Source organism: Sceloporus undulatus, chromosome 1 (assembly GCF_019175285.1).
Source record: "Sceloporus undulatus isolate JIND9_A2432 ecotype Alabama chromosome 1, SceUnd_v1.1, whole genome shotgun sequence".
Lineage (NCBI taxonomy): Eukaryota > Metazoa > Chordata > Lepidosauria > Squamata > Phrynosomatidae > Sceloporus > Sceloporus undulatus.
Window position 1 is genome coordinate 234,603,601 of NC_056522.1, and position 21,615 is coordinate 234,625,215.

General features: G+C 38.8%; 1 protein-coding gene across 1 annotated transcript in view; it reads left to right on the top strand.

The window, feature by feature from the left end:
* DPP10 (dipeptidyl peptidase like 10) overlaps positions 1–21,615 on the top strand; it is a 285,461-nt gene that overhangs the window by 245,714 nt on the left and 18,132 nt on the right. The window contains exons 19-20 of the mRNA XM_042458561.1: positions 17,886–18,080; positions 19,874–19,928. Coding sequence (XP_042314495.1) covers positions 17,886–18,080; positions 19,874–19,928 — 250 coding nt within the window. The remainder of the gene's footprint in view (positions 1–17,885; positions 18,081–19,873; positions 19,929–21,615) is intronic.

The following is a 21,615-nucleotide window of genomic DNA, read 5'->3' on the forward strand; positions in this document are numbered from 1 at the left end:
TTTTGCTTTTATGTGGTAAAACATGTTTTTTCATCCTTTTGTTTGTGTATTGGCTTTATGGCAATTTTCCAAAAGAGTTTGAACTTCTCTGTCTTTAGAGTTTAGCCTATTTTCCAGTTTGGCAATCTCTGTGTATAGTTATTCAGTTTTTAACTTTGTGTTATCAAGTTCATTCTGACCTTTACTGACTTTTTGATGCAGAATCTGATTTTCTTGTTTAAAATCATGTAGTTGTTCTTGTAACTTTTTATTTTCTTGTATTAGAGCCTCTTTCTCTCTCTTCTGTTGAATAAACCTCTCGTTTGTTTCATCTAGCAAACCCTGTCGTCTGGTAATATCTTTTCCATATTTATGTAGGGTTTCATTACCACTTTTTGAGGAATGTTTCATATCAGAAACAATATATTCTAACTCTGAAACAGTCTTTTCTTTAGTATCTAAACTTGCTTTTAGAATTACAATTTCCTCTGTTTTTCCTTCCAACAGACCTTGCACAGTCTGGTTTTCGGATTCCAGATTAGCTACTTGTTCTTCAAGTGTATTAATAACTTTATTATGGTTTTAAACTTCTCTTTAAAACCATCCAGTTCTGTTAACTTTTTCTCATATTTTTCTTCTAATAAATCTTGTCATGCTTCAGTTCTCTCAACTGTTTTTGAAGCTCCATCTCTCTCTGCTGTGCCTCATATTCTTTTCTTTTTATTTCCCTCTCATGTTGCCATTCTTTTTTCTTTTATTTCTCTCAAATATTTCAGTTCTATTAAGTCTCTCTCATATTCTTTTTATTTTAATTCTTTTTTACGTTTCAGTTCTTTTAATTTAAGCCTAATCAAATCACACTCCTTGTCTGATATCCCCATATCATCACAAGCTTTTTCAAAACTGGCAATATATAAGTCAAGGTTACTTCCAGTAACATATTTAGGAAATTTTTTTTTGTATCATATAGAGGAAACCCATTAATGTTATTCTTGAAAATATTAGTAACCCTAGATTCTAAACTGATCATTAAGTCCCATGTCTTCATAATTATGTTATGCATTTCTCTCTCATGAGGCATCTCATTGTCCAGTTCCTTCATTTTCATGCCATATATTTCTCTGTTATGAGCCCTCTCATTCTCTTGCTCTTTTTCTTGTGTCTGGCCATTTCAAATTTGATTTTCCACATTTCTAAACTTTTTTAAGGTTTAGAAACGGCCGTGTCACTACTAACCACCATCTCTTCTCTGACCTTCTCTTCCTCCACAATTTCTGTTATTGTTGGAGGTTTGGCGTTGTTAGAATGCATGTTTTAAGTATTTTCCTACAAATATTTAAAACTTTTACCTCAGGAAATACTTCTATCTGTCTCTGTCTCAACTGAATTTAAAGACAACACTTCTATCTTGAAGTTAGCGTAGTGATTCCTTATGTTACCACCAACTTTTACCTCAGGAATCACTATGTGTGCTTTTTCCCTCTGTCAACTAGTCTCTTACAATTACCTCAGGACTTTTACCTCAGAGACTATTCACTTTCTAGCGTGGTCAGTTTCCGAATAATCTCCTACAAATACCCTTTTGCTGTTACTTCAAATATTATTCTCACTGACTTATGCCATTTGAACTGTTGAACTTTTTACTTTCCAAGTTCAAATCAAATCTTGGGTTTCTGGTAACTGGAACTCAGAACCTGGTAACACCAATTATCTCCAGCACACTTTTCATCATATTTTCAGCCACTGGATTTTACGTATCCCAACACTGCACACTACTTTATGTAATGAACAACCTTTCTGTTGTGGCAGACAATCATGTGAAGGCCCCATCTAGTCACCCTTCACCCTAACTCTGCCACCAATTTATGTGATGCACACCCAAACCACAATCCTTTTCTATGATGGCAGGCACTTGGGAGTTTTATCCCACCACTGCCACCCGTGTTTTGTATTGTGAGTAGCGTGGTATTAACTCAAGTCCAGGCGTGTCCTTCTTGAATCAAACAAATAAAATTTTATTTACAAAGAGGTTTAACAGTGTTGGTTTTAATATGATATCATATGGAATTGTTACTTTCTACTTTGTTATAGTTACTGTGGGTTTTATAACCCTTTACCTAAATCACCTGTTCCTTATAACTAAGAACCCAGTCCTCTCTTGGACTCAACCGTTCCCTCAGCTGTCAAAACCCAGCTGTCAACATTCCAACTGTCAAAACCAACGGACACATGGAATGTTCAAAAGTCCCAGGCCACATTCTATTGGCTGGACCTCAGCTGCCTTCTGATTGGTCAGACGGGTGTTCTATGCACCACATTCAGTACTAACAAAAGGGCTGAAGCTCAACTAAGGCTTGCATCCTTCTGAGGTCGCTAAAATGAGTACCCAGATTGTTCGGTCAATTAGCTTACATTTTGTAAACTGCTTAGGGAGTGCTTAAGTGCACTGATGAGTGGTATAGAAATGTACTTACTATTGCTATTGCTATTACTATCTTATGAACAAACTCCAGAGGCTATCTGTCTTCAAAGGCAACCCAAGGGAACACATATTACAGTAGTACAGCCTGGGGTTGCATAGCATGAATAGTATCATTATAGTGGGATGTAACCCTCTCCTCCTATGTTAGCTACCTGCATTTTAAATGTTGTGGTTCCTTATAATTGTGTTGTGGTAATTGTGTTGTACATCAGGGATGTACTTTGGGGAGAGTAACAGCTTGACTTACTTCAATAAACTATCCTTTCTGGACATAACAACAAATCATGGTCAAAGACTAGAAGTAAATGCCTTCAATTTCTTTTTCTGGTACAGTAAAGGAGAAGAAGGGAGAGGACATCACTCAGGTTCAGTAAGTTTCTGCATCTGGACCCATTGTAGACTACACTAGCAGAAAAGATGAGGAAGGGACATAAGTCACTGTTGTTATTTTTTTAATTGAGTGTTGTTGTCAGAAGAACAAAGAGTTTGAAGGGCAACACCTTGTTAGAGCTATATTGCGTCTCCTTAAGAGGAAATACCTTGATTAGTTTGTAATTGTAGTAGATGGAGGGGGTTTGAGGGGAGGACTCTGAGGTTTGGGGAAAAAAACTATTCAGGGGTAGCTGGGTTGGCCATGCAACAAAATACACTAAAATCCATAAATAGTTACACTTTTTTTTTTTTACCACCTCCAAAGCATAAAGCACGCTATGCAAGCTTGCAAATCTTCACCGGTCTCTACAGCAAGCAAAGATGTTTAAAATCATGCAGGAGAAAAATGATGACAATTTGATGATGAGTCCCTTGCCTATATTCCGGGATTTCAATGCAAGTGGAGGCCACTCCCATTACTGGCCACATGAGGACTAGAAACAAAGAGCAATAAAATAAAGGTTTAGGCTGGTAGAGAAGTTCTGGGATGTCTGAGAGTAGTAGGATCCCCACGCCTAATTTAGTGTTATATTATTTGAACCAATCCAGTGTCCTTTATTATCATATTATTGTGCTGAAGTAGATGCTCCCCATGAAACTTTTTATGTTAGCCTCAACCATGGGAATCCTGGGTGTGTCACACTCTCCCAGATTCAGAGGATAGGAGTGGCAACCCCCCTCTGAAGAAACTTGTCAAGAAAATCCATAGTAGGTTCACCTCAGAAAAGGCTTGAAGGCAAACCACCACCACCACCACAACAACAATCCTACTAACACAGGAATAATTATTAAAGTCTTTTAATGCCTTCTTACACACACACACACACACACACACACACACACACACACACACATTCCAGTAGTCTGAAGCAATGAGTAGAAGTTTGTTGTGTGGTCTCCAATCCCACCTCTCAAATTAATATTTTGTAAGCTATGCATACATTAAGATTAGCATGTTTGAAATTGGGAACATCTTGTCATGACATATACATTTATGTATATCTTATTCTCTTGAAGTATATCTTTCTCTCTCTCTCAAAGCTCTCACAGTACATATTAAATTCTCATTAATGAAAATTGTAATGGGCATCTAAGGGATATGTGATGTCACTGAATATATTAAGATTTTTTCCCCAGGTGTGAAGAGATATAAAGAATTAGCAATTAGCAGGGATTCATTAATATGAATAGGAGCTTCACATCAAAACTCTAAGCAGTGTGCTAAGCTGTGATTATTAATAAGGCTTGATACATTCTTCCTTTCCCCCTCTTTTCAGCAGCTTCATCTAATAAAACACTGTTCTGTCCTGAGCCCAGTATTTAGTATATTTGTGGTTTGCCCTTTTTTCAGGGGGAAAAAATCCTCATATTGTTTGCTTCTCTAGGTCATCTGCCTTTTCTGTCCATTTTGCTTAACCTTCTTATTCTTATATTTTTAAAATTATCCTTGAATAGTTGGATTGCTTGTTATGAAGTGTGGGTGGTGTTTTCCTATCTGCTACAATTATAAACTTAATTTCCATTTGTTTTCTTTTAATACATGCTTCCTGCATGTCAGCACAAAATATCCAGTGCTAGAGGATTACTGTGTGACAGTCTCCCAATCTGAAGAGTTTATTAGTCTGTATTCTGTGGATGAGGTACTAAAAATAGCATTTAAATGTGTAACTGTATGCAGAGATACATCAAAATCTAAAAGTGATCAAGGGCTTTGGGAGATAGCATGTTGGAGAGAACTGGAGTGATGAATTGCTAGTTAATTTGGAGGGTGCAAACCTCAGAATACAGATGATTAATACAATCTTAAAGAAAGGAAAGGGTTACTTTTCTAAGGTGATTACTTGGTACTTCCAAAGGTAGAGGTGTGGGAATGCCGGGCATTGGCCTTTCTATGTTTATCTAACAGTGAACCTTCCTTCTGTTCAACCCCTTACCTTTTCAGTGTGATGCATTTCCAGTGTTAGTATTAACAGAAGTTATTTTTAGAAATCTCTTCACAATATAATGAAAAGTCAATACTGAGAATCTGTCAAGAGAGACCTTCTGGGACTGATTTAATTTGTCTTGGATCTTCAGGAGAGCAGGAGGTGGTAATCCTCAATCCAATTTGCTAGAAGCTCTACCCTGAAACTGCTAAATTAGTCTCTTCTTATAATTAAAGATAAGCCAAAGTGGCACATAAGAATACAGAACTACTTCTAAGGTCAACATAGTTTTTGTATCTGAAATGAACTGAGTGTTAAGTCCATTGAACTCACTGAGAAAATTCTCTAGAAAAAAAATGCTATAAATCTGCACTTACAGAAAGGAAGGAAGGAAGGGAAAGGAGGTTAGATGCCACTCAAACCTGTGTCAAAGCATTAACGTCCTTCTTTTTATCAGCAGAAATACCTCCTCTAAAAGGCAATGCAATAGTTTCAGGAAGGACATCGCTCGAACACAGATAATGCTTGTCGGCCCTTCATATCCACGGAAAATTTAGCCTTGGATTCAACTATCCATGGCTAGAAAATATTCAAAAATATATATAAATTTCAAAAAGCAAACCTTGATTTTACTATTTTATATATGGGACACATTTCACTATGCCATTGCTTTAAATGGGACTTGAGCATCCATAGATTTTTGGTATCCCCTGGACGTCCTGGAACCAACCTCCAGTGGATACCAAGGGCCCACTGTAGTTGCTTTTTATAGTGTCAGTTCCCAAAAACTGAACAAACTAATTCTGCAGTTGACACAGGGTTCTGCAACAGATGCTCACTCTGAGGTCAGAACAAGGTGCACAACCATATGACTGAGGCTGAGCATCTCCTTCTGTCCTCAGAGCCAGTGAATAGCAGTGTCCATAGTGGTACCTGGCAGCACAGTGGGACACATATACAAATAGTCACCTGGTGTCACACTGGAGGACCTCAGCTAATGGGGGAACGCTGCTCTGAGACCTGAGTAGATATTTTTAAAATGTTCCTTATGCCTATCACTAGTTAGCCTTCTTTCTTTCTTTCTTTCTTTGGGGAGGCGGCATCTTAAAGAAGATTTGGCATTTCTGCAAGTAGCTTTAGCACATTTTTTAAAAAAAATGATGTATTGTAAAATGCAATAACAATTGTCTTGTAATAAAATAATAATATTGGTTGGATTGTTTCTGTTTTTATTATCAGTCTTCTGGTGTAGTGTGTGTGCGTGCGTGCGTGCGTGCAAGTGCATGTATGTTTGGCTTCACAAAATAAAACAGTTTTGCTCAGAGATAGGAATTTTATTAGGAATATGAATAGTTCATGAAAACTACAAAAACTGGAATGAAGAAACCATTTTGTATATTGTTCATATGCTGGGGCAAAACTTCTTAGTGGAGTTTGAGAATCCCCAAGTAGCTGTTTGGTTGTGCTGAGAGGTTCAGACTTCTTTTTTACAAAAACATTTATTATTGAAAGAAATATAACTTAACAAAATTCAGCAAAACAAAATAAAATATAAACAGGGTCAGTTTTGACTAGAAACCTGACAATACAGAGTTCTTTGTACCGCTAATAATAATAAAGTAATTATTCTAAATGTATAACTTTGGCTTCATAATGAAGTCAGAAAATTATTATTTATGAATATTTACAATCCCTTCAATAATAATCTGTATTGATATTAGACTAACTAGAAAAGATCCATTGAGTATTGACTCACAATTCAGCAGCTGATTCAGTGAATGTCCTTTAGTTTCCCACCAAGATAATTCAGATTTAGTCCTAAGGAATGACACAGCCTCTGTTCTGATTAATATGTTCACTTTCCCCAAAAGCCTTTATGTTCTTGTTTTTAAACCAGAATCCCAGTTTGCTCTTGGCTGGGCCCAGACTGAGGGCATGTCTAAACAGGGCAATTAAACTGCCTCCCCGCTAAATCCTCACTGTAGGCACAAATCCCCCATTTGAGTGTGGACTGTCTTCACAAGGGAAGGCCAGTTCTGCAGCAAATACAAAGGTAAAGGTTTCCCTTGACAAGATTGTCTAGTTTTGTTTGACTGTAGGTGAGGTGCTCATCTACGTTACTAAGCTGTGGGAGCCAACATTGTCCAAGACAATCACATGGTCATGTGGCCAGCATAACTGCATGGAATGCTATTACCTTAGCAATAGCAAGTACATTTCTATATTGCTTACTGACATACTAAGTGGTTTACAAAGGGTAAGCTAATTGCCCCCAACAAGCTGGGTACTCATTTTAGCGACCTACAGAAGGATGTCAGGCTGAGTCGATCCAGAGCCCCTGGCTGGTCTTGAACTCACAACCTTGTGGTTCATGAGGGAGTGGCTGCAGTATAGGCATTTAACTATTGCACCACCTGGGCTCCTTCCCACCAAAGTGATACCTATTTATCTATTTGCATTTTTACATGGTTTCAAACTGCTAGGTTGGCAGAAGCTGGAATTAGTGAGAGGGGCTCACCCTATCACACAACACTTGTGTCTCAAACTGGTAACTTGTCAGTCTTGCAGTCGTCTGAGTCAGAATCTTAACTGCTGAGCCTCCCTATCTCTGCCTAAATCTGTTTTTAAAAATTCACCTTTTGCTCCAAATATTTCAGGATAATTCAGAGCACTCTGTGGCAATACTTGGTGTCTGTCTACATGTGTCCCACTGTCCCTCCCAGTGCCAGCACTGTGGGTGTGAGTCCCTCCCTCTGAAGTCACACTAAGGGACCCATCCATGTGATTTATGATGAGTGCCTCATTTCTGACCTCAGAGGGGTCAACTCCTGTCAGCAGCAGTGAGGCTGGGCAGCACAGTGGGACTTTTTCTAGACAACTACCCAGCATCTCTAAAGAGTGCCAGTGGTAATGGATGAAATCTGAGACAACTCCAGGACCAGAATATTCCAGGATCAGCCCAGAGTATTCTGTGAACCCTGAGGTACCCTTAATTTTCCAGAGCATTACTTTTTGCTGTATCTTAATTGATGTGCTTCCTTCTATGCATATAATTGTGCATGCCCAATTAGCCACATCTGCTGATAAATTTCAGTTTCACTGGTGTATTCTAGATTAACTGATTTAGCAGATTATTTTTTCAAAAGCAATTTTAAAATTAAAGGGAAGGTGGGAAAGTTGGTGCAAATAGCATTTCCCTTATAGCACTTTGTATTATCTTGTAAGCTAACACTTGTTTTCATGATCCATTGTTACTCTGCCCAGTTAAAATCTAACACAAACTCTAAAAATGCTAAGTGGCTTGTAACATTTCTGAGTCTTCCATTTCTTCCCCCGTATTAATATGCTTCACACTCAGCTTCCTTTAACTACATTATATACACTGTAGTATATAGATTAGAAAGATGTACCATAATTGCCTCAAAGAGTGATTATTATCTCTTTTCTATATAATTAGGATCAAAGTTTAACTTTCAGATCTTTGATTTTCCTCATTAATGTTCACCTTATTCATTCGGAGAGTTGGAAGTTATGCTCCCTGGTAACATGCAAGAAATGATTAAGTAGAGTGAAGACTATAGCATTTAATCTGTGTAATAAAAGTGAGCTGTGATAATCATTCTTTATTTTTCCACTCCAGCACAATTAACCTCTTTGCTTTGAAATTGGTAGATAATGCGTCTTGTATGTTGTCATTCATTATTTAATACTATTTGAAAATGTACAGATTATTGATGGATACCGTAAAACTGAATAAGTACAAGTTTTTAGTAATCTTTAAAATAAAATCATCTGGAGAGGTTCTTTTTTTTAAATCACATAGTCACCCTCCCCTGTACACTTTTCTTCACCTCTGGCACAATTTTCATCATTGCCTTGTCTCTTATCAAAATATAACAACAACACTGGTGAAATTTAATTGCCTGGAGCAATATGATAGAATATTGACATATACTATATGAATATCAGCCAGTTTGTAGGAAAGCATGGCTATCCAACAGCAATTTGACTTTAGCTATAACATTTTTGTATTTATTGATTTCTGCTGGTATTATTTCCTGCAAGGGTATTCTTAGATTTGATCAATATGTGATGTATGTCATAGTGGCAAAACAAAAGACAGCCATATGTTACAGAAAAGAGTGTTATTGCAGACATTGCCTTTTCCGTTGCACCATCCATTCTGCAGTCTAGTACGTACAGAAAACCAATAGTGTGCAGTTAACATCGTCTTTCTTTTGGATTTTTCCCAGAGAGTACAGTAGAGAAATTCGTATGTTTTGAATTGCGAACTAGAATATTATTATTTCATATATTCTTTTTAATATGTAAACATTGGTATTTCCCAATGTCTATGTATGTAATTTTTTAAAAAATAAAGCACTGAATACTTTTTGAATACTGATGCTTGTTCATTTCTCCACTTGTAATTTTTTATACTTCTTACACATGTGGCAAACTTAATATCCCTGTTTCAATAGCTAATCATTTCAGCTCCCCAGTTTTATCTAGTAGTGTAAGACTAGACTTAAATTAAGAACCAATGTGGTGTTGTTTGAGCATTACATTACAACTGTGTTGAGCAGGATTTGGCCATGGAAACCCACCAGGTAATGTTGTCAAATCACACTCTCTCAACCTCAGAGGATAGCAATGGCAACCCCCCTCTGAAGAAACCAGGGCTGGGGAATAGGAGTAAGAAGTAAAGGAGTAAGAGGTTTTTACAGGAGTAGGAATAACGAATAACAAAATATATTTGTTACTCCTTATTCCTGTTATTATATTGTACACACAAACACCCATCAATCAATCAATCAATCAATCAGTCAATCTTTATTGAATAGCCCTGGGTCAGGGACGTAGCCAAGGGGGAGGTTCTTGGGGTCCGGACCCCCCTTTCCATTAGATAGAATAAATGGTGTGTGCTGCTGCACCGCTGCACCCAAGCCCCATTATAATGGTGGCACTTAGTCTCGACCCCCCTTCCCAAAATCTTGGCTACATCCCTGCCTGGGGCCATCTCAAAGTACCTTAAAACATAGTAATACATACAATAACATTTTATAGAAAGTCTATAGGGACTACACACACACACACACACACACACACACACACAATGTTAATAAAGTACAATATACAACAATACAATATAGATACATATGAATAGCCTAAACATGCACAGCTTGCACTGGGGAAGGAACTGGGAGGCAAAGAGAGATACTCACACACACACACACACACACACACACACACACACACACACACACCAGTATTGCAAAAACAACAGCAACAACAACAAAACCAGAGCTTTTCCCTAGGGTTGGGAAGTTGGGAGTAAGGAATAAGAGATTTTTGCAAGAGTAGAAGTAGGAGTAACATTAAGAAAAAATCTTACTCTAGAGTAGGACAAGGAGTAACCACAAAATCACCACTACTCCCCAGCCCTGGAAGAAACTTGCAAAGAAAACCCCATGGTAGGTTCAACTTTGTGTCTCCATAAGTTGGAAATGATTTGAAGGCACAAAACAACAACAAGGGTTGTGAAAATTTAAAGATAACTTTAAGGCCCACAATAACAACAAGAAGAAGACTAGAACTGCAGGGTACTAGCAGTAGAATATGATGGTTACTATTCTGATGTTATAGGAAAATGCAGGAGGATTTGGAATGTTTGCAAGTTGTCAGATTTTTTATTTTATTTTATTTTATTTTATAACCCATTCTTTAGAAATGCTCTCAGTGAATTGGCTGTGGTTAATGTAAGGAACAGGATGGACACACACACACACACACACAGAGCTTTCTGAAATCTTATGAGAAAATTCTCCAGCTGATTTTAAAATGTTCTCTTTTATTAACAATGTGATAGAGCTCACTTTATGAGTTCTAGTTCAATATAGTCAGTCTCTCTTCTAGTTCAGTATTGTCAGTTTTGCTTGCAGAAGGGCTTGCACAAAGGACTATATTAAGAGAAAGCAAAAGGCGTAAATGTGCTCTTGAAATTGTGAATTGAAATTGGCAGTTGGTTCTTTGATGTTTTGTAAGATTGTGTTTGTTTCATTGCTTCCTTCAGTGGAGTTGTGTATCTTTTTGTATGCAGCAATGTAGTTTTCAGTAGCCAAAAGAGGTGGGGCAATTTCTTTGTAATCTTGACAGATACAAAGGTGAAGAAATTGAGTTCAGAACTGACAGAGCTGAATGTTCATTTCACCAAATAGTAACATATTCCCCTCTGAACTCTATGCAGAAATGATGATGGAATCTCATGACTTCAGACAGCAAATGAAAATATTCCTCTAAAAAGCCAATTGATGGTCTGCCATCCCCTTCCCCACTAGTAGTGAAGCATGTGGGACTAGAGTGTGGGAAGCATTCAAATTACCTGCTAAGGTCCATCATTTTGGTCTATAATTGGTAACGTCTGTCTGTCTATAATTGGTAACGTCTGGCACACCAGCTCAGCTGAGTTTCTGAATCATAATAAATCCAGCTACCACTGCAAGTTCAGAAGACATGTATCATTAGTTTCTGCAGACAATGACTAGGTAGATGTCAACGTTATAGGGCAGGAACAGATACAGAATTGAACTGAAACAAGGTATTGCTGAAGCAGAAGGAGAAACAAAAGAGGGTAAGGATTGGGGGAAAGAGTTTCTGCTCAAGATGACTGAAACTGTGCTTGAGGAAAAATGGCTTGTCAGAGCTGGAAACAGGTGGCTTTGTTCACATTTCCCTTTCTATATGTTGGAATGAAAAAAAACTGCAGTGCAAGCCATCTACTGGGAAGGATTGTTTTTTGCTGTCTTTTCATTTTTGTTGCATGCTTCTGTGTGTTTAGTGAAGAACTGATTCATGCACATGTGTTTTAAGACATCATTACTCAGCATTTGACAAATGACTGCTGAAAAAGTATATTTCATTAAGGAAAAAGTATACAGTAAACCTGCCCCTTATGCAGGGGATCCGTTCCAGACCCTCCTGCGTAAGGGGAATCCAGTGTATCCTCAAATCCCATTCAAAAAAATGGGGCACCCATTGTTTTGATTGGGGCTTGCCTTCCACGTGAAAAGTCCGCATAAGGCAAGCCCGCTTAAGGGGCGGGACAGCTGTAGTTTCACTTGGTGCATTTGAGATGACATCAGCTGAAATAAAAGTTCTATCGGTGGTGTTAAATAGTGACACAGTGGGCCCTTCCCTTACACGGGGGATCCATTCTTGATTTGGATATAGTATATCTTGATTTCAGTAAGGCCTTTGACAGGGTTTCCCATGACATTCTTGCAAACAAACTTGTAAAATGTGGACTAGACAAGGTAACTGTTACATGGATTTGTAACTGGTTGACCAGCCGAACCCAAAGGGTGCTCAACAATGGCTCCTTTTCATCCTGGAGAGAAGTGACCAGTGGGGTCCCACAGGGCTCTGTCCTGGGCCCAGTGTTATTCAACATCTTTATCAATGACCTGGATGACAGAATTGGGAGCATACTTATCAAATTTGCAGATGACACCAAATTAGGAGGAATAGCTAATACCCCAGAGGACAGGATCACGATTCAAAATGACCTGAGTAGACTAGAAAGCTGGGCCAAAGCTAACAAAATGAAATTCAACACGGAGAAATGTAAGGTATTGCACTTAGGGCGGAAAAATAAAATGCACAAATATAGGATTGGGGACACCTGGCTAAATGAAACTACGTGTGAAAGGGATCTAGGAGTCCAAGTAGACCACAAGTTGAACATGAGTCAACAGTGTGATGTGGCAGCTAAAAATGCCAATGCAATTTTAGGCTGCATCAATAGAAGTATAGTGTCTAGACCAAGAGAAGTAATAGTGCCACTGTATTCTGCTTTGGTCAAGCCCCACCTGGAATATTGTGTCCAGTTCTGGGCACCACAATTCAGAAAGGACATTGAGAAACTGGAGCGTGTCCAAAGGAGGGTGACAAAAATGGTGAAGGGTCTGGAAACCATGCCCTATGAGGAACGACTTAGGGAGCTGGGGATGTTTAGCCTGGAGAAGAGAAGGTTAAGAGGTGATATGATAGCCCTGTTTAAATATTTGAAGGGATGTCATATTGAGGAGGGAACAAGCTTGTTTTCTTCTGCTCCAGAGAACAGAACCCGCAACAATGGATGCAAGCTACAGGAAAAGAGATTCCACCTGAACATTAGGAGGAACTTCCTGACAGTAAGGGCTGTTCGACAGTGGAATGCACTCCCTCGGAGGGTGATAGAGTCTCCTTCCTTGGAGGTCTTTAAACAGAGGCTAGATGGCCATCTGTCAGAGATGATTTGATTTGGATTCCTGCATGACAGGGGGTTGGACTGGATGGCTCTAGTGGTCTCTTCCAACTCTACGATTCTATGATTCTATGATTCCAGACCTACCCCCTGCATAAGGGAAATCTTTACGATTGGGCTTTTTCTGGCATGCCTTTCAGTGTATGCTGAAAGCCACATATGTCGCACCCACGTATGATATGGATGCACTGTATTATCAAATGATTACTATGCATATAAATAGGCTGTGGACCAAAATGTTACCCTATCTTTGGGCTGAAAGATAAATGTCTATTGTGTCATGAATTATACCCTGACTGGAGGTTTTAAGTGTTCAATATTTATATTTCTTTTAGTCCAGTTATGGAGTTCTAAGCTTAAGATACAAAGTGTCTTACTATCAGATAAGATATTACAGGGGTTGTCTAGATGGGCGGTGAGACGCTGCCCCTTTTTGCCCCAGATTGGGGCCACAGCAACTGCATGCCATGGCCCAAAAGAGGCTCCCTTTGCACTCCCCAGAAGGTGTGTCATAGCCGCTACAGGGCAGCATAATGATGCCCCCTCTGAGCTGCACCATTTGGCCACTATGGTAGAGTTGTGCCATGATGCTGCACACTGTGTAAATGGGCACACGGAATCATGGCACAATGGGGATGGAATCATGGCATCAAGCGTGCAGGTGCTACACCATGACTCTGCCCACAGGCTGATACAAAGTGCCAGTCTGTATTCCCCCATAGTTAAACATTTCAGAAATTAGTATTTAAGATATGAAATTGAAGCATAACTAAAGCTTCTATAATTAAGGGAATATCCTGTTTATAAAAAATGTCAAAAAAAAAAACATTGATGGCATCAGAGACTTCTGCTGTCACAGGCATAGGATTGACTGGTGACAAGGAGCATATGAGTCTCTCATTACAACAACACCAGTGGCTACTAGTCTGTTTTGAGGCATGATTCAAAGTGCTAATTATGATCTGCGAAGCCCTACACAGCTTGGGTTTGCACTGTTCTCATGCATAAAGTTACCTGTTCTCTTGCATAAAATTGCCTCAGGTGAGACTATGTTAGGTGGGGACACAAGAAAGAAATGTTTTTCTGACTGTCTCCTGGCTATGAAATTCCTTCATGGGGTTTTTAGGCTGTGTAAGCAAATACATTTTTACTGAGATAGTTGTTTACCACTGGAAAGGCGTGCTTAATTTGTTTTTGTTTTTTTTCATTCATTGTGTTTAGTTTCCACTTGGAGAAAAGTGGGACATAAATTAAATTGTTTAAATTGTTTATTTTAAATCACATCTTTCTGCAAGTGAAGCATCGAAGTTATAACCATAATTTATAAATGGATAATTCTTGAGGGGTGGTTTAATTATAGTAGGGGCTATGCAAAGCACCCCTAAGGGGTGGCCTGCAGCTGCCTTCAGCTGTGCTGGATCGTGTCCGCATGCTGCATGCCATGACCCCGATCTGGCCTTTCCAGGACACTAGAAAGGGCATGATAGCCATGGTGCCACAACTTTGAAGTGCTGCCTTGGCACTGCGTCATGTGGACGCAGCGCCAGAGGAGCACCATGATGTCACGTGCCATGTGGAACAGCATGTGGCATCACAGTGCCCTGGGGGTGGAGTTGGGGCATGCATCATGTGGACGCCATGCCCCAACTCCACCCCCAGGCCAGCCTTAATGGCTGGTCTGCACAGGGCCATAGTGTAGCAGGTCTAACTGCCATGTACTATAACACCATGGATGCTCAAGCACTTGTCTTTCTGTGCTTTGGTAAAACAATACTGACAGATGGTCTGTTCCAAGTTCAACAGTTAAAAATCTTCAACAATGGTTGAAAAGAATATTTCCTGTTTTATTGCATTCATTTATGCCCTTAAAGTATGAGCTTCCTTTATTTCTATTCGGTCTGCAAGGAGTCCTAATCATGTTCTCATTGATGCAGTCTAGTTTCAATATGCTATGAAAGCAATGTTATTTTTATTTTTATTCTATTGGCACATAGTTTTCAGAGCCAGCATGGCATACTGGTTTGGGTGTTGGACTATGACTCTGGAGACCAGGGTTCAATTTCCATCTCTGCCATGAAACCCACTGGGTGACACTAGGGAACTCATGCTCTCTCAGCTTCAGGAGAAGGCAATGGCAAACCTCCTCTGAACAAATATTGCCAAGAAAATCCTGTGAAATGAGAAGGCACACATAGCTTTCACTGTAGTGCTGCCAGTTTCCTCTCCTACTTAATATTTACAGTTGAAGGAAAAGATAATAAATTTTCTTCTTCAAAAATGACATTCCATTATTATTTTTAAAAATACTTTTAGCCCCAATATAAAATGAACATAGCATTCTAGAAATGAAGTATTTACCTTCAGCTTGGATAGTTTCTTCTTGCCATAGAACAAATTAGTTACTTCTGTATGTTACAAACTCTGAAATTGATATTGTCTTGAACAACACTACAAGTTTGTGTTTTCTAAAGTTTCCAGGGGTTCTTTTTTTCCATTCATTAGCAACAGGCTTAACTTCTGAAGGTGGATATATAAGGGAAGAATGAAGGAATTGGAACCATGATATAATTTTAAGCTCTTCTAAATAGTAGCATCACTAGGGGTGTGGGGGATGTGAACTGCACTGGAAGATACACCGGGGGGTGTCACCTGGTGGGGTGATATACTGGGGAGGATGGCTGGCTTCTGAGTCCTGTGCAGCAACCACCATTCAGAACTCAGAAGGGCCAAGTATGACCTCCACCTTGCTGCCCTGTGCCATTCTCATGAATAGAATGGTGCCACAACAGCAAGGTGGGGGGAGGGTGCCCTTTTGTCCTCACCACTGGAAGCCCCACTCTCAGATGTCCCCACATCACATGACACCCCAGGCAGAGATGCCTCCACCTTGAAGGCATGCACACACAAACATAGTTGCAGGTGGGTGCCAGAGTGCCATCTCACATCACAGAACACAGCAAACTGACAATACTGTGTTTCCTTCCCTTCCAGAAAAGAATGGAGGACTGCAAAGGCCATTTTTATGGTGGCAGTGAATTTCAGTCATACACATGCGTAAGCAGTAGCAGCAGTGCTGCTTAGTTCAGTGCTGGTGACAACTGGGGGCACAAAAATTGCAAAATTAGCCAGACAAACCAAGATTGAACCACACCATCTCTATATCACTATTGTGATTTCACAACCATCAAAATTAATACTGCCATTACAACTAATTGCAACAAATGAAAAAGTGTAGAGTATATATGAATAGGTCACACACCTTTTGTGCACTTAGAACGTTTACAAAAGTTTTGATATCTTTTCTGTTGGGAGCATGCATGTTCTATGTTGAGAAGAATGCACTGAGGACATGTAACCACACACTGCAGGCGGTAGGGGATTTTATCCTGTTTTTATGAGGAAGAATGGCTTGTAAATAAAATAATATAAATTGGCAGTTCCTTGGACAAATCTTAGAATCAGAAAGATGGGTAAGTCACTCACGCTTTCAGTATTGATGTTTTATTTCACATGACCAGCAGATCTGAGAATTTGGTTACGTGTTCATGCATCTTGTTTTGACAAGCACCCAATTAACTTACTTATTCACTTGCAGCGGCAGCCACCTGCTGGCACTGGCTAGCTGTAGGAAATATGACTTGCCAAAGTATAGCAGGGTTGCCTGTGTCGTTCAGTTCTCTGAAAATGTAACAGGAAAAAAGGATTGGGGCTTTCATCAACTACCCTATATTGTTCTCCAGTGTCATATTAAATTTTACTTCTTTATAATTCAGATAGAGCATATGTTTCACATGCTAGAGATCCCAGATTTAGAAATCTTGGCATCTCTGGTTAAACAACATTGGTCAAAATGCAGCTTGCATGGTTTATGCAGGCCTGCAGATCTCATTTTTGTTCCTCACATTCACCCTGTTGTGTTCACCCTTGCCAAAAATGTGGGAGTGTATGCTTAGGTTACCTAGCCAAGCCTGAACCCCCTCCCATTCAATAAAAATGGAAATGAAAATGTCTAGTCATTTTTTTATTGGGTTTCATTTCATTTCCTTTTGTTTCATCTCTCTCACTATCTTCATTTCCTCCTCCCCCTCCTCCCATCTTCCTCTGCCTCTGCTTCTTTTCTTTCTTTCATTATTTGCAAGCAAGTGCTGCCTATGGCAGATAGTAGGATGTCTTGGCTTTACTCCTACCTGTTTTGCACATCACTGAGTTAATACAGGTTGAAGAAATCCAAATACTCTGACCGAGACCCTGAGCAGCCATTTAACAAGTACTAGACAAAATGGGCAAAAGACTCACCTAGTACAGGGTTAAAAGAGAAAAAGAAATGTGGCAGCTCCTTTAAGACTAACTGGTTTTTATTTTCATGTTTGCTTTCATGGATAGAAACCCACTTCTTCAGATGCAGTACCACCACATTTCTTTTTTCTCTTTCTCCTTTTCTCCTTTTTATACTGGAAGAGACTAACACGGCTACTTCTTTGAAAAATGGTTCCTCTGTTCCTAACTTTCTGGCAGTGAAGCCAGTGAACAATATGTTAATCTCACTAGTTTATTTTCTGTTCAGTTATTTCTGTTTGCTGCTTCCATAAGGGATAAAATCAGTGGTTAATGTACTGTTATAGATTAAACTAACAATAATCCAACTGGATTGCATAATTCCTAGTGACCTTTGCCATCCAGGTAAAATAAAAATATTGAAGAACTGCAAAGTGCATCACATTGTCAATAGCCTTGTTTTTGTCTGGTATGTTGGTATTTACAGTGATGAAGCTCCAGGCAGCCAGTTGGTTACAGATAAGTTTCACATTGACTGGGATTCTGTGCTTGTCAACTCTGATAATGTCATCGTAGCTCAGTTTGATGGAAGAGGGAGTGGATTTCAAGGTCTAAAGATTCTGCAAGAAGTCCACCGTTCCTTAGGATCAGTGGAAGTGAAGGACCAGATAGCAGCGGTAGAGTACGTATGTGCAAACATTTCTTCTATTTCTTTTTTACTGTAAAAATCATTCTTAGTTTAGTATAAGACATTAGAAATGTACTGAGTTTTTATTTTCACAGCACTGGATTGCTACAACACATCACTGTTTCATAGCAAGAAAAAGTCAATAAATCCATTAAGTCTGATAAAGCAGACTTCTAGGCCTAGTCTGACTGTTGTAATGTATCTAACAAAATACTGTGTGGTAAAGGGTGCATTGCAGATGCTATACTTAAATGTGTAAAGTATAACAGGCAACTACATTATATCCAAATATGAAGAATATAACTCAATCCCATGTCACAGCATACAGTGCTGCCTCAGCATCTTTAGTCACTGAAACAAAAACTGACCCATAAGAAGCTGATTTCCTTAAAAAATCATTTATCATTGTTTTAATTGTGAGCTCTTTGACAGAGTTTTTTTGCCTTGCTTAAAGGCAGAATGCTAATGAATATAGTATGGAATGTTAATGAATATAGTAGCCTTGAATGTGCTTAAGATATACACCCATGCATTGTGTTGTTTGGACAACAATAATAGGCAAAAATGCATCAGACTGTATTGTATGCAGTATTCTCATGCTTTTCATAAAGCCATTCTTGGAATCCATTATATGCCTACTTGCGATATAAATAGGTGCAGTGGCTGACTGTTCTATATTGAAGATCTAATCTTTAAAATTCTGCAACTTGTTTATAATTTTATTTTAATTTTTTATCATGAACAATACACAAGCTATTACAATCAAATGCTTTACAGCTGGATCAGTGAGATATGTAGGCATGTGGACCACTAAATCAATTACGATATTTTTCAAACACTTCTGTAGATTATAGTCATTCTGCAACTTCTGTCCACTCATAAGAGAATCTCATTGAGATTCTTCATGTGAGTGAGGTCTAATTAAATGGCATAATGGAGTTTATCACACGTGAGGGCTCCCATCTTGCTCCTGTCGCCCAAACGTCACCACACTGTGACGGGCGCCTCCTGGTGGGATCACTCATGGTGCTATGCTTCCGTTTTTGTCATGGAAGCATCAGCGTAATTGTTAGAAAAAGGGCCCTTTTTTAAATAACGGATCAAATTGTTATTAAAAAGGGCCCGTTTCCTTACAATTATGAGAATGCTTCCATGACGAAAACGGAAGCGTTGCCCTTTAATAGTGCCAGGTGCGGTCTCACCAGGAGTCTCCTGTTGCAGATTGATGACGTTTGGGTGACAGGAGCATGACAGGAGCCTTCACACGTGATAAACTCCAAAGGCTATAATCTTGACCCTGAAAAAAAATGAGATAACCCACATTCAACATGCTACATAACATGAAGAGTGTTTAAATTGTCCAAAGTGAATTTTCCTCAAAATTCAAGAATTTCATTGTGGTTTACTACTATTTTGGTATTATATGTGGAAAAAGATTCTCCCAATTTCATTTTTCTTTCTTGGCTTCCCATTTTGAGGCAACAGTAGTTGTGCTTTGGACTCATAACACAACATTTCTTTAATGTTTTAGCTTTATTTTAAATCTGGCTATAAACATTGTTGCTGATTTTTCTGTGTGAGATAATTCATAATTTTGAATATTGTCACAGGAAGACCTATCAGCCTATAGCAGATGTTATTGGTGGGTTCATGAAGGTGATTGCAAGTCTAAAGCAAAATGATATAATATTTATTTCATATTCCATTTGCATTATAGTAGTCGTAATGTGAGCATCATTTACACAGGAAGCATGTCTCTTCATAATATTTTACCTTCCCCATTTCAGATACTTGCTGAAACAACCATTCGTTGACTCTAACAGGCTGAGCATATTTGGAAAGGTAACATTCTATAATAAATGAAATGTTGCAATTTTTTCAGTTCAGTGTGTGTGTGTGTGTGTGTGTGTGTGTGTGTGCGTGTGTGCACGTGTGCATATATACACTAGAAAGTATAGGAAGCATTACCCTGGCTGTCTTTGATTATTTCACTTATCAATTTGTAGCACATATTATCTCTAAAACCATTTCCTGCCAAATTTCCTGAAAAATGGACCAAAACCAGTGATTATCCAGAAGAGGGCAAAGTTTGTCAGTCTGTCCCAAGCTTGTACAAAAGTGTTCAAGAAGCCAGTCTAAGTCTAAATGTCAGGTTTGGTCAAAATTAGTTTGTAAATATGTATACTACAGCAAAATAAAAACATACAGAAATCCAAAGCGTGTCATCAGAAAGTGCCCAAAGTGATTGACAGTTCAGTTTCAGTAATTTATCATAGCCCTTGTTTCAGTCCCATTGTATAATGTACCAAGTTTATGACTCAGTGAATATGTATGTGAATATGTATAGAATGACACACAGGCAAAGAGACATTAAATTAATCAGTGTGTCTGTGTATGCGTTAATATCCAACCAACAGGTACTTGTAAGGTTGATCATTATTCAACTTTTGATGAGAGTGATTATCTGGATTTATCTCAGGCCTAGATTTGATAAAGAAACTACATTGGTAACTCTGAAAGAAAACCTATAATATCAGAAGGGTGGGAGGGAATATTTAAATATCTCAACAGTTTTCTATCCCATCAATGAGTTACCTTCTGGCTACAGTCTCAAAAATTTGGATTGACAGTTTGTCTTGTAGAGGTTTCATGTGGATGATTGTTTTAAAGCAGCTGGCAAAGGAAGCATAAAAAGGAGGAAGGAAATGAAAAGGAAAAAAATGTGGCAAGCTCTGTAAGACTATTATTTTCTCATGAGCTCTCATGTATATGAACCCTCTCTTTCAGATACATTACAGAGTGATTATAAATGCTCAGTTATACAGCATATTTACATAGTTGTGGGAATCAGATAGAATGTAGTGAGATTCAGAATGGTATAGAAAATTTTTCATGAACCTGTGGACTTTATATACAGTCAGCCGTCCTTCTCCTCAGATATTTTATCCACGGATTCAAGCATCCACAATAGTAAACTTTGATTCCAAATAGCAAACTTTGATTTTCTATTTGATATAAGGGGCAACATTTTACTGTGCCATTGTATTTAATGGGACTTGAGCATCCACGGATTTTGTTATCCATGGGGTTCCTGGAACCAAACCCCAGTGGATAATAAGGACCCACTGTAGAAGGTTTCTGCAAAGATTCATTTTGTTTCCTATTTGTTTTCACATTTCCATGAAATCCTGGGAAGACCTCATCTGGGGATTTGAGTGAGGTATTATCAATATGCCAATGGCAGACTATGGGGTCATTCCCACTTGTAGGTTGAACTGAAGCCTGATTTGCTTTTGCTGCCTTTTAGAATTTGATTCCAAAAAGACCCTAGTTCTCACTATGGGGCCATTCAGACTACCTTTTACCACGAATCAGAACCCGGATTAACCACTGGAAGTTCATATTGGCCCCGATCCTTTCACAAGTGAAAAAAAGGTTTTCACACCCATTCAGGGGCAAATGCCCCTTGGTGCGGGTCTTTTGAAAGCAGAGTGAAAGCTGTATCTTTTGAAAAATACCGGGTTCTGTC